At 62.5% G+C, this 11,175-nt stretch overlaps 2 protein-coding genes across 2 annotated transcripts; both read right to left on the bottom strand.

Annotated features, from left to right (window-relative positions):
- Positions 1-1,489: 1,489 nt before the first annotated feature.
- Positions 1,490-2,988, bottom strand: LOC142595425 (complexin-3-like). Its single transcript, XM_075723484.1, has 3 exons — positions 2,737-2,988; positions 2,001-2,088; positions 1,490-1,717 (listed from the first exon to the last, which is right to left on the bottom strand). The coding sequence occupies exons 1-3, from the start codon at positions 2,889-2,891 to the stop codon at positions 1,490-1,492; spliced, it is 471 nt and encodes a 156-aa protein (XP_075579599.1). The 5' UTR covers positions 2,892-2,988.
- A 1,269-nt stretch (positions 2,989-4,257) lies between these two features.
- MATK (megakaryocyte-associated tyrosine kinase) lies at positions 4,258-8,511 on the bottom strand. Its single transcript, XM_075723483.1, has 12 exons — positions 8,503-8,511; positions 8,172-8,285; positions 7,894-8,009; positions 7,288-7,507; positions 6,206-6,299; positions 6,040-6,105; positions 5,785-5,884; positions 5,609-5,693; positions 5,356-5,429; positions 5,054-5,249; positions 4,580-4,666; positions 4,258-4,440 (listed from the first exon to the last, which is right to left on the bottom strand). Exons 1-12 carry the CDS (start codon positions 8,509-8,511, stop codon positions 4,258-4,260), a joined length of 1,344 nt encoding a protein of 447 aa, XP_075579598.1.
- Positions 8,512-11,175: the final 2,664 nt, after the last annotated feature.

Here is an 11,175-nt window from a genome sequence, read left to right as displayed (position 1 = left end):
ATCCCATGCACACAGGTGTAGTTTTGTGCCCGAATGGGAGATTTTGCAAGTTCTGAAGAAAGGCTGGGGAGCAGGGATGGTAGCAACAGCAGGGGTGGTGGGGATGGCAGACAGAGTGGAGCCACCAAACACGAGGAGGCTCCCAGGTGTCAAGCCCTGATGTCCCTGTCACGCTCCCTGGGACGCTCCAGCAGTCACCAGCCCCTTGACTGGTACCCGGAGGGGTGGGCGCCCGGGGCGGGGGCTGCGCACCTCGCGCACCCAGGGACGTCCTTGCTGGAGCTCCTGCGGCTCCGGGTGCTCCAGCCAGGGCAGCTGAGACCTGTGGCTCTTGCGACAGCGATGAGCCCCATGGCACAACTCCCACCCCACCTGCGCTGGATTTGGCTGCCCCCTCCCAGCCCCGCCACTGCAGCCATGGGCAGCCCGGGGCAGGGCCGTCCCCGCAGGCCTTTCCGGAGCAGATGGCCCTGGCGTGGGGAGGACGGAGGTGGCTCAGCGCGTCCTTTCTTTCATGCAAACCCAGCATGACTCCCCCGGCGGCTCCTGCTCCGGCAGGGAGGTGCCGCTGGGGCCAGCGCTGGTGGTACATTTTACAAGGGTTCAGCTAGCTTAGTCCTCAGGGACAGGCGACTCAGGCCGATTAGACCTCACTAAAATAGGCAGGTATTAGTGATCTCAGCAGCCCCCAGCCTTCCGGCGCGGCGGCGTTTAAGCCAGTGCCGCTGCCGAGCACCCAGCAGCAGGGAGCAAGTCCCCGGAGAGGCAAGAGGCAGCGGGCACCCTGGCCCCGGCTGCAGGGACCCCCTTGCTGCCTGCGCTGGCAGGGGGATGCTCAAGGGGGGGATCAAATGCTGCTACACCCCCCGCCAGTGCTGCCTCCAAGGGATGCCCCGCAGGGGGGCACCGGGTCCCACTGGCTCCCATGCTCCGCTGGGCTGTGGCTGTGCCTGGGGGCTGCTGCAGAAGGGGGGGATGGATCTGGCGGCTGAGCATCATGGGCTGGGTGCTGGCTCGGGGGCAGGCGGAGCAGCCCTGCTGCAGCAATGGCATCACGTCCTCCCCCCCACCCAGGACAGGGTTTGCGCAGACCAGGGGTACAGCAGGAAGACCAGACTGGTGTTGGCAAACACCGCATTTATTGAGCCAAACAGTGCGTGAGGCCCCAGGGCTGGTTCCTGGGGGTGACAGAGCACCAGGGACCACCACCCGCCCCACCTGGGGGCTCACACTGGGGGCACTGTGGGGAGGGGCTTGGCCAGCATGGCTGGAGGGGACCCAGGCATCCTGCATCCCAGCACCCACCCAGCACACCCCGGAAAAGCAGCAGGGAATGGTTTTGGGGAGGAAAACCCACCCCCAGCGCAGGTATCGGGACCCCCAGCCCCAAGTAATGACACCCGTACACCCGCATGCCATCGCTCCCAGGGGGGCAGGGGCCGAGCCCCAGCGCTGCCGGTGTCGCCCGCCGGCAGGGCGGGACACGGTGCTACATCAGGGCGCACTTCTCCTTCACCTCGTCCACGCTGCCCAGCGCACGGTCACGCAGCGCTGGCAGGTCCACCTCCCGCAGCTTCGTCAGGAAGGCGAAGGCCCCGGCGCCGCCATCCTCCTCCTCCTCCTGCTCCTGCTCCTCGTGGCGCACCATGGCCGCCAGCTCCCGCGGCAGCTCCCCCGCGCCGCCGGCCACGTGCAGCTGAGCGCCGTCGCGCGCGTCCTGCACACGGGGGAGGCGGCGCCGGCCGTGGGGGCAGCCCCGGCGCCCACCAGCCATGGGGCGGGGGAGAGCAGGCCCCGCGGGGCAGCCGGGCGCTGGGGGTTGGGGGGGGGCACCGGGACTGGCCGGTGCCAGCCTCGGACGGACGGACGGATGGACGGGCGCGCGGGCGGGTGATGGAGCCGGCGCAGACAGCAGCCGTTTGCTGCCCTCTTCAGGAGCCACCGCCCGGCCCGGGGCCATCCCGGAGGCTGCGGGGTCCCCCCCGAGGTCCCCTCCTTACCTGGGCCAGGCCGTGCTTGTCCCGCAGGTGCATCCGCACCGCGGCCCGTCCTGCCTTCCTCTGCGCAAAGGCCTTGTCCCGCTCGATCCTGCAGCAGCCGGTGCCACGCCGTCACCCCTCGCCTCGCCGAGCCCCCCACCAGAACCCCCCCCCGGTATCGCCCCGATTCCCCGGCAGCAGCGTGGCTGTGCCAGCCCCGAGCCAGGGTTGGAGGAGAAGGGGGTGCAAAGGGTTGCAACGGGGATGTGGGGGCAGGGGCCACATCCTGCCCCTCCAGCCCCAGCACCCAGCAGAGATGCTCGGTGAAGGTGCCTGTTGGAGGGACTTGCTCCTCCTGCAGCCTCTCAGCTCCCGGGTGCTGGGCCACCAGGTCCCCCCAGCACCTGGACCCAGGGAGCTGGGACCGTAATGCAATCCTGTGCTGGCCCCTGTCATCCCTCAGCTCCATGGGTGCTGGGCTGGCACCAGACACCCACCGCTCCAGGGCACTGACACCCAGGGGTGCCCCTTGTCACCTACAGTGCACAAGCTGCCACCCACCCCACACCGTGCCAGCACCCACAGGGACCTCCCTGTGCTGCGGGGAGAGGCGCCGAAGGGCACCCGCTCTGCCCCTGTCCCGTGCCTCGGCTGCCCCCTGTCCCTGTCCCACCCCGGGGACAGCCCACGGCAGGTGGGACCCCGGTCCCAGTGCGTGGGGGATCCCAATGACCCCCCAGCCCCGGCAAAGCCTTACTTCTCCTCCAGCAGCTGCCGCTGGTACTCCTCAAACTCCTCGCGGGCCATGCCATTGGGCAGCGTGGCCACCTTGCCGTCTTTGGGGGGCCCCTTGGGTGGCTCCTCCCCACCCCCCTGAAAGCTCTTCAGGGCGGCAGTGAAGAAGGTGGCCATGGGTGGGCGGCTGCGGCAGCCTGTGCCCCACGGTGCCCGGTGCCACCAGGTCCCTGCCCAGGGCCAGTGCCTGCAAGGTCAGCGGGACCGGCTGCCCCAGGGGCGCCGGGGATCAGGGGCGGATTAAGGCATTAGGAGGGGAAGCCACAGGCACTGGGGTGGAAAGACCTTTCTGCGCCGCTCACTGCACCCAAGGGTGCTTTGGAGGGACGGTGGTGCAGGGGGGCAACGGGGTGATGGGGAGGTGGAAAGAGCCCCAGCGCACCCTGGGTCAGGCTGAAAGACCCCCATTGCATGCGCCCCAGTGGAGGGGAGCACCCGCAGGGCTGGATCCTACGGGGGGGAGTCCTGCGCCGTGGGCACCCAGAGCCACCCACAGCAGCACAGGGGCGTTGGAGGTGCAAGAAGTCGGCACAGAGGAGACACAGGAGGATTAGCCGAAAAAACCCAATCAAGGGTCAAAGGATGGGAAGGAAGACGAGGCGGTGGGCAGGCGCGCACGCACAAACACACAGGCGCGTGTGCAGCCCCGTGCCCCTGTTAATCCCGGCTCCACCGAGACATTGAGATTGCTTGGGAGCTGGCGGGGCCAGGGGCTTCCTGCTGCTGGAGGACGTGCCCCGCTCCCGTAATCTATATGCAAGCAATTCCCATACAGACTCTGATTAAAAGAATAATCCCCGGCTGTGCAGAGCCCCGAGGGGAGAGGGGCCAGGCTGCGTGCGGAGGGCTCTGAGGGCTGGAGCTCCCGGGCCCCCCCAAGCCTCTCCCTGTGCTTTGCCAGGCCCCACGCGAGGGATAGGCCTAATTTGAACCCAGAGGCTTAAAGATGCTGTTGAACTAATTTCTTTGGTTTCATCAAAAAGCCCCAATCCGGGTGGTTTATCTGGCTGCGCCCAGCGTCCCCACGCAGGGCTGGGTGCTGGAGCAGGGCTGCGTCAGGGTTGGGGTTTCATCTTCCCATGAGCGGAGATGTCCCGTCCTGTCCCCTGTCACCGGGAGGGGCAGCTCGGAGGGACCCCCTGTGCGGCACCCACCCACCATCTGGGGCTGAGTGTGGGGTGCGTGGGGCATGGCCCCCCTTGGGGGCTACACTGCCCACCCCAGTGGGCTGAAGATCAGTCCCATGGGAACTTTCTCTGGGCTGTGTGGTGGGAAGAAGGACCTGTGTGGGGATGGAGGGAGGCTGTTGCCTCCTCTTTGGGTGCCCCAGGGGAGGAGAGACCCCCGAGCTGCTGCCCCAACTCCACCGGGAGAGAGCGGCGCCGCGGGCCACTCCGCTGCCCGGCCACCCCTTGCCACGCCGCTCCCAACCCCAGTGGACCCGGGGGACTTCTGGCCACGGGTCCCAGGAGTGGGATGGGGCTTAAATGTCCCTCAGGTGTTTCAGCTCCTTCTGCAGCTTCTCCATGAGTTTCTTGAAGGACGGACGCTTGCCTGGCTCCAGCTCCCAGCAGCTCTTCATCAGGGCATAGATGGCAGGCGGGCAACCCTCGGGGGGCTCCATGCGGTACCCCTGCTCCAGCAGCTCCGTCACCTCCTTCAGGCTCTGGCAGGATGGAGAAGCCAGCTGGGACTCCCCCTTCCCTACCTGCCAGGGGCTCATCTGGCCAGGGGACAGTGGCATGTCCCCGTCCCATCGGTGCCAGCGGGGTGTGACCTGCAGCATCCCCCCGCACAGCACTCACCAGCTTGGGGTAGGGCGCTCGTCCGAAGGAGAAGGCTTCCCACAGGAGGATCCCGTAGCTCCACACATCTGACTTGGAGGAGAATTTCTGCGGTGGCAGGAGGAGGGGAGGCTGAAGCCAGCCGGGGGCTGCGCTGGACCCCCATCCCTCCCTGAGGGCAAGACAGGAGACAGCACATGCCCCCCACCACCCCCAGCTCCCCGGGGTGCAACCCTCCCTCCCTTCCCATCACCCACAGGGCCCTGGGTCCATCCTGACGCATCCCGCCGGAGCTGCCCCAATCCCTGCTACGCACCAGGGCGAGGGCTGGTCAGGACAGAGCCCGAATTTTGGGAGATGAAGGGCTGAATGTGCCAGAAGCCACGACAGGGTAGGAACGAGTTGGCGGGAGAGGGGATGAGCAGGGGGACCCAAGGGGGTGAGCTGCTTCGGGAGGACCCCCCTGGCCCCCACTCCCTTCCCACCATCGCTCACGTTGTGTTTCAGGGCCTCTGGGGCTGTCCACTTCACGGGCAGCAAAGTGGTGTCTGCACCCTTGGGATTGACGCGGGCCAAGCCGAAATCGCTCACTTTGGCCACATTCTCCTCGGAGATGAGGATATTGCGGGCAGCCAGGTCCCTGTGCACCAGCTTCTTGGACTCCAGGTAGTCCATGCCCTGGGCCACATCCCTGCCACAGCCGAAGGCAGAGCGCAGTGTCACCATGTGTCCCCCGGGGCTGCCTGGGGGGATGCAGAGCATCGGTCCCCAGCCCGGAGGGAGGGAGATGGACTTACAGAGCGAACTGGAGGAGCTGCTGGGTGGGGACACGAGCCCGGCCCCGCGTGCGCAAGAAGTTCACCAGGTTGCCCTGATAGAGGAGGAGAAAAGCGTAAGGACCAACGAGACAGGGCTGCCTGGAGACTCTGCCTCCCGCGGGGGCTGCAGCACTTGGCATCCCTCCAACTCAGGACCCCAAAACAGGGATTTTGTCCCCAGATCTGAGGGGCAATGGGTCCCACTGGCCAAGGACCAGCCAGGTCCTCTCACCTTGCTCATGAACTCCATCACGATGTAGAGGCCGTTGTGCAGGATCACGCCGAGCAAACACACCAGGTTTTTGTGCCGGACCTTCCTGAAATGGAGGAGATCCGGGTCAAGGGGGTGCCTGCTTGTCTCCGGGTCACCAGGCAGCGTTGGGCCGTATCCCGCCACAGGGCACTCACGTCATGGCAGCTGTTTCGGTGAGGAAGGCCTGGGCGGTCACATCACACTTGATGTTCTTCACGGCCACCTTCTGCCCCATATACTCGCCCTGCAGGACGTCTGGGAGGGGAGGCAAGGGGTCAGGCTCAGCCCCACACCCAACCCCCCACATCCCAGGCTGAGCCCCCCATGCCACAGGATGGGGAGTGGACATCAAGGGGTGCCATTTGGGGAAGTCTGTGGCCAGGAACCTCCAACCCCATCTTCTCACCTACCTCCGAACTCGCCTTGCCCGATGCGGTCTCCCAGTGTGAGGTGCTGCAGGTTCAGCAACCAGCCAGCTGGGCACAGGCACAAGGGCAGGTTAGCAGGGGCCACCAGCAGGGCCACGCTGCCTTGTCCCCAAAACTTGGACCACAACCCTCTCCTGCCATCCCCTACCTTTGGCCAACTCCTCCTCAGCTGACTTCATCCCGGTTTTTGGTTTGGGCTTCACCAGCTTGGTGCAGATGGCTCCCTGCTCCTTCATGTAGTGCTGCCAAGGAATGGACAGATGGGAGACGATGCGGTGATGCCACCTCTTATCCCCAAGCTCGGGGTGTGAAGCTGGGAAACAGCTGCAGGACACTCTACAGGACCCCACCACCATGGCCACCCTTGAGAGGCCTGGAGCCCCTTCAGCTTGGACAGCCCAAAATGCCGCATTTCCCCCAGCGCCACAATTTGCAGCCCCGGTGTCAGCCATGCTCCCTTCCAGGGAGGACCACGGGCAATACAGGATGCTACAGGTGAGCCGGATGGCAGCCGATGGGGTTAAAACCCCTGGTGGTCGCTGCAGCAGCTGAGGGTGGTTTGCAGAGGCGACATGGAACGGAACTGGCAGGGTGGCCATTGCGGTTACAGAGCAGGGCAGGGGCAGCTGAAAAGGGAAAGGACCTACCCAAAAGCAGAAGTTGTGTCTAAATGAGGAAAACATATGAGAGTGCAACCACCTGGAGAGGAGATGGGCAGCAGCTATGAGACAGGGCAAAGATGGACCTTGAGGAAGAGCTCGCTGGAAGGGTGAGAGCTAACGCAGCAGCCCTGCAGGCTCACCAGGCGAGAGGGGCGCTCGGAGGGGAGAGAAATGTGGCAAAATGCCTCAAAGCCTGGGCAGGGCTCAGACCTTGTCCAGGGTCCAGGGGTGGCAGAGGCATTTTTCCAAAATGCCCTAAGCCCTGCTGCTGTGTGAAGCACCGAATGAGCAGGGATGGGGGGAAACGTGGCGCTGGACAGGGGACCGGCGCTGCTGCCGGTGCGACTGGTTCATGGCAGGGGACGTCCCCAGGGCATCCCGGATCTGTCCATTGCACCCCACGCTGAGTGGGAACCATGAGCCTTTGGCAGGGACAGAGAATTACACCAGGTAACGAAACCCAATGAAAACCACGGGAGAAAAGGACAGGGACCTGCCTCTGCTCCGTGTGACCCTATGAGGCTCTTGCCCTCAGTCCAGCACTGCCCGGGGAGGCGGGGGGTCTCACCTCGATCATGTCGATGAGGTTGGAGAAGTACTGCTGGCTGTCGATGCTAAGCGTGTTTTCCTCGTGCACCACACGGTAGTGGATCACCTCCTTGCCGAAGCTCACACAGAGCACGTAGTCACCGGGGTGGCGGACTGACTCGCGCACCAGGAACAGCCCGTCCTCGGCCGGCTGCAGCTCCTGCACCGCCTCCACCCCCGAGATCTTCCCGTGGAACCAGCTGGGGAGAAGGGCATTGGGGAGAGGGGCCGTGCTGGTGGGCTTCCCCAAGCGGCAGCAGCGAGACGGGGAGAGCAGAGCCCCCGCCAAAGCTACGTAGACCCCGTTGCATAAACCCCCTCCCTGCAAGGTCCATCCAAGCTGGATGGGCACAACTGGGGGTCTTTAAAGCCAGGTGCTGGCCCCAGCAAATCTAAGCCAGGTGCTGGCCCCAGCAAATCTCTCCATTGCCAGGGCATGGCTACGGGCTGCTCTGCCCCCAGCTGCCCACCCAAAACCTGGCTGGGGGGAAACACACTGGACTCGTCTGTTGTTGCAGCTCCCGGGGGCTGAGCTGGGCCGCTGCCCCACCCCCACCCCCCCCCGGGGACCCCCGGCTGTACTCACGGCATGAGGCTGAGCTTGGGGTCGACGCGGATGGCGCCGCGCTCCCGCAGCATGCTGGCCACCAGCAGCCCCTCCTGCCCCGTCTCGTTGTGCCTGGCGCGGTACCAGCCTTTGCCCTGGGGGCAAGAGGGTCTCAGAGCAAGGGAAGAAAGCGATGATCTGGCTGGGAAGCGGGGAAGGGGGAGGCTGGCTCCAGCGGCTCAGCTGATGGCACTAGGGTCCCATCCACTCCATGCCCTCCCGAGGCAGCACATCCCCTGGGCACCCGCTGGGCTCACCTCCACAGCCTCAATGATGGTGACCACGTCGCCCTTGCGGAAGGCCAGCTCCTGGGCCTTGGGCTTGGTGTGGTCGTGCTTGGTGACGCACTGCGTCCCGGGGGGCCAGTGTTTCTGCAAGGGAGAAAGCAGTGTCAGCAGGGACAGCGAGAGCTGGCCCCCCTCCACCTCCCACAGCCGTCGGGGCCAGCCCCAAGGACCATCTGAAGTCCTAGCTGGGGACAAGGGGCACTGGGCACGAGCCTCCCTCCACCCACTGTGGTCCTGGGGGGAAATGTCACCCCGATGTCGGCAGGGAAAGTGCTGGCATCCCTGTGGCAGCCCCACTCACCCCGGACATGGTCAGCCGTCAGCGCATCAAAGTCTCCTTGTCCTCTCCTGCTGCCACCTGCAGAGAAGAAACCAAAGGGGGCTGTGGAGGGACAGAGCTGAGCTGCCAGTCCCAGGCCAGTGCTGCTGCCCTCACAGGCTCCTCTGGCCAGTGCAGCTCCTTGCAAGCCTGCCCATCACCCGGGGCAGCCCCGCACCACAGGAGGGAGAAAAAGGCTTAGAGAAGGCTGCAAACCCTGCCCGTGCCGGCTATACCCCAGGGACACTCCTGTCCCAAACCCAGGTGGGAGCAGGACGTAGCTGACCTGGCCTCTGCCCCTTCTCCCTGCCTTGGAGTCTAAAGATGCGCTCCACCGCCCACCGGCACTGCTAGCACAACGGGACATCATTGCTGTGGCCACAGATGGGAATGCGGTTTTACCAGGAACTTGTTTTTTCACCTCCTGTTTCAGCAACCCCAAGTCATCAGGGTCACGAGAGGCACCCGCAGGGCCCCGCTGACATCGGACGCGGCAGGGCTGACGCGGGGGCTGCCTGCCGCAGGGGGCACGCCGACAGGCAAGGCTGGGCCGAGGCGGGATTGTCACATCCACCGGCTGTGGGATGATCGCGCAATGTCCCTGTGCTCCCCCTGCCACCAACTTGTCATGCTGGGATGCATGTGACCACCTTCCAATTCAAAATTGTGGGTCTTCTCCTCCTGGAGCCCTTCATCCCCGGTGTCACCTCCATGGGAGGTTCATACAATCATAGAGTGGTTTGGGTTGGAAGGGAGCTTGAAAGGTCATCTATTTCCAACCCCCCTGCCGTGGGCAGGGACATCTTCCACTAGATCAGAGTTCTAGTGAGAGTTCCACTCAGAACCCCACCCAACCTGACCTTGAACACCTCCAGGGAGGGGGCATCCACAGCTTCTCTGGGCAACCTGTTCCAGTGCCTCACCATCCTCATCGTAAAACATTTCTTCCTTATGTCCAATCTAAATCTACCCTCTTTCAGTTTATAACTGTTGCCCCTTGTCCTGTCACTACAGGCCTTGGTAAAAAGCCATCATAGAAGGCCGCTAGATTAGTCAGGCATGGTTTGCCCCTGGTGAAGCCGTGTTGGCTGTCTCTAATCATCTCCCTGTCTTCCATGAGTTTCGACATATCTTCCAGGAGCATCTGCTCCATGTTCTTACTGGGCAGTGAGGTGAGGCTGACAGGTTGGTACTTCCCAGGGTCCTCCTTTTTACCCTTTTTAAAAATGGGTGTGATGTTTCCCTTTTTCCAGCCACTGGGAATGGCCTGACTGCCACAACTTTTCAAATACGATGGAGAGTGGCTTGGCAGGTACATCAGCCAGTTCCCTCAGGACCCTGGGCTGCATCTTGTTGGATCCTGTAGACTTACATATGTTCAGGTTCTTCAGGTGGTCTTGAACCTGATCTTCTACAATGGGAGGGACTTTGTTCCACCAGTCCCTGCCTTGAGGTTCAGGGGCTTGAGAGATGTGGGAAGAGAGATTACCATTGAAAATTAAGCCAAAAAAAAAAAAAAAAAAGTTGAGTACCTGAGTACCTCAGCCTTCTCCATGTTGGTTGTTACCAACTCTCCATCTTATTTAAGGGGGGGACACATTTTCTTTAATCTTCCTTTTCTGGCCAATGTACCTGTAGAGGCCCTTCTTAGTATTCTTCGCACCCCTTGCCAAATTTCACTCCAACTGTGCCTTAGCTTTCCTGATCCCGTCCCTAAATGTGCAGGCAGCATCCCTATTTTCTTCCTAGGATACACGTCTCTGGTTCCGCTGCCTGTGCATTTCCTTCTTACACTTTGGTTTGACCAGGAGGTCCTTACTGAGCCATGCTGGTTTCCTGCCTTCCTTGCCTGATTTTTTTAAAATACGGGAATTGAGAGTTCTTGTGCTCTAAAAAAGTGTCCTTAAAGAGCTACCAGCTCTGTTCAGCTCTTTTATCCCTGAGGGCAGTTTCCCAGAGGGTTCCATCCACTAATTCCTTGAACAACTGAAATTGTGGGTGGTGGGACTCAGTGGGCAAATCCTCCCCTGCTGCCTTAGCAGCACGGGGGGCTGCAGAGGGACAGCCCACCTGCTGGGGCGTTGACACCAAGCCGGTGTCCTCGGTGGCACTGGCTGGGCTGCCGTGCATCTCCATACCATGGCATCATCCCCAAACTCACCACGCTTTTAAAAGTCAAGTCATGATTTCTGCAAGTTTTGTCCTGATTTCAGCACCTTTCTTCCAGATCTATTTTGCAGTAGAAATTTCTGTCACTGCATGGCAGACGCTTTCTTTCCTTTTCTAAAGGAAGGTGGGATTTCTCAGCGCTTGCAACTCACACTCTTCAGCTTTGCCAAAGACACCATCCAATGAGACCCACGTCCCACGTAGACAAATATGCTTCGTGCTCACCTTGGTGCTTCATACCAGAGAACTAGATAGTGTGAAGCTAACCCAGCAGCTCGGTGCTCCTCTCTTTTTCCAAGACCTCAAAACAGCCAGGGAAGCGTCAGCTTCCAGAGAAGAGAAAAGTCTGAGGAAGGGGAGAGGTGATTTCATTCATGCACTAGTTTTGTTGGTGCTCAGTGAACATGAGAACCTGGGCAGGGCCATGTGGGACTGGGACCCAGGACTGACTGCACCACTCTCGGGAAACCCCACTGTTGGCCTCTT

This window comes from Pelecanus crispus, chromosome 20 (genome assembly GCF_030463565.1).
Source record: "Pelecanus crispus isolate bPelCri1 chromosome 20, bPelCri1.pri, whole genome shotgun sequence".
NCBI classification, from domain to species: Eukaryota; Metazoa; Chordata; class Aves; order Pelecaniformes; family Pelecanidae; genus Pelecanus; species Pelecanus crispus.
This window is presented reverse-complemented; position numbering and strand designations above follow the sequence as displayed.

What these genes read in the sequence shown, in the direction of transcription:
- LOC142595425 (XM_075723484.1), bottom strand. Translation starts at nt 2,891, where the DNA reads ATGGCCACCTTCTTCACTGCCGCCCTGAAGAGCTTTCAGGGGGGTGGG. An exon ending in CGGCAGCTGCTGGAGGAGAA is followed by an intron (nt 2,089 to 2,736) that starts GTAAGGCTTTGC and finishes CGGCTGCTGCAG; the next exon opens with GATCGAGCGGGACAAGGCCT. An exon ending in ACAAGCACGGCCTGGCCCAG is followed by an intron (nt 1,718 to 2,000) that starts GTAAGGAGGGGA and finishes CCCCGTGTGCAG; the next exon opens with GACGCGCGCGACGGCGCTCA.
- MATK (XM_075723483.1), bottom strand. An exon ending in ACCTCATCGACATGATCGAG is followed by an intron (nt 6,300 to 7,287) that starts GTGAGACCCCCC and finishes ATTCCTTGGCAG; the next exon opens with CACTACATGAAGGAGCAGGG. An exon ending in TGAGGAGGAGTTGGCCAAAG is followed by an intron (nt 6,106 to 6,205) that starts GTAGGGGATGGC and finishes GCCTGTGCCCAG; the next exon opens with CTGGCTGGTTGCTGAACCTG.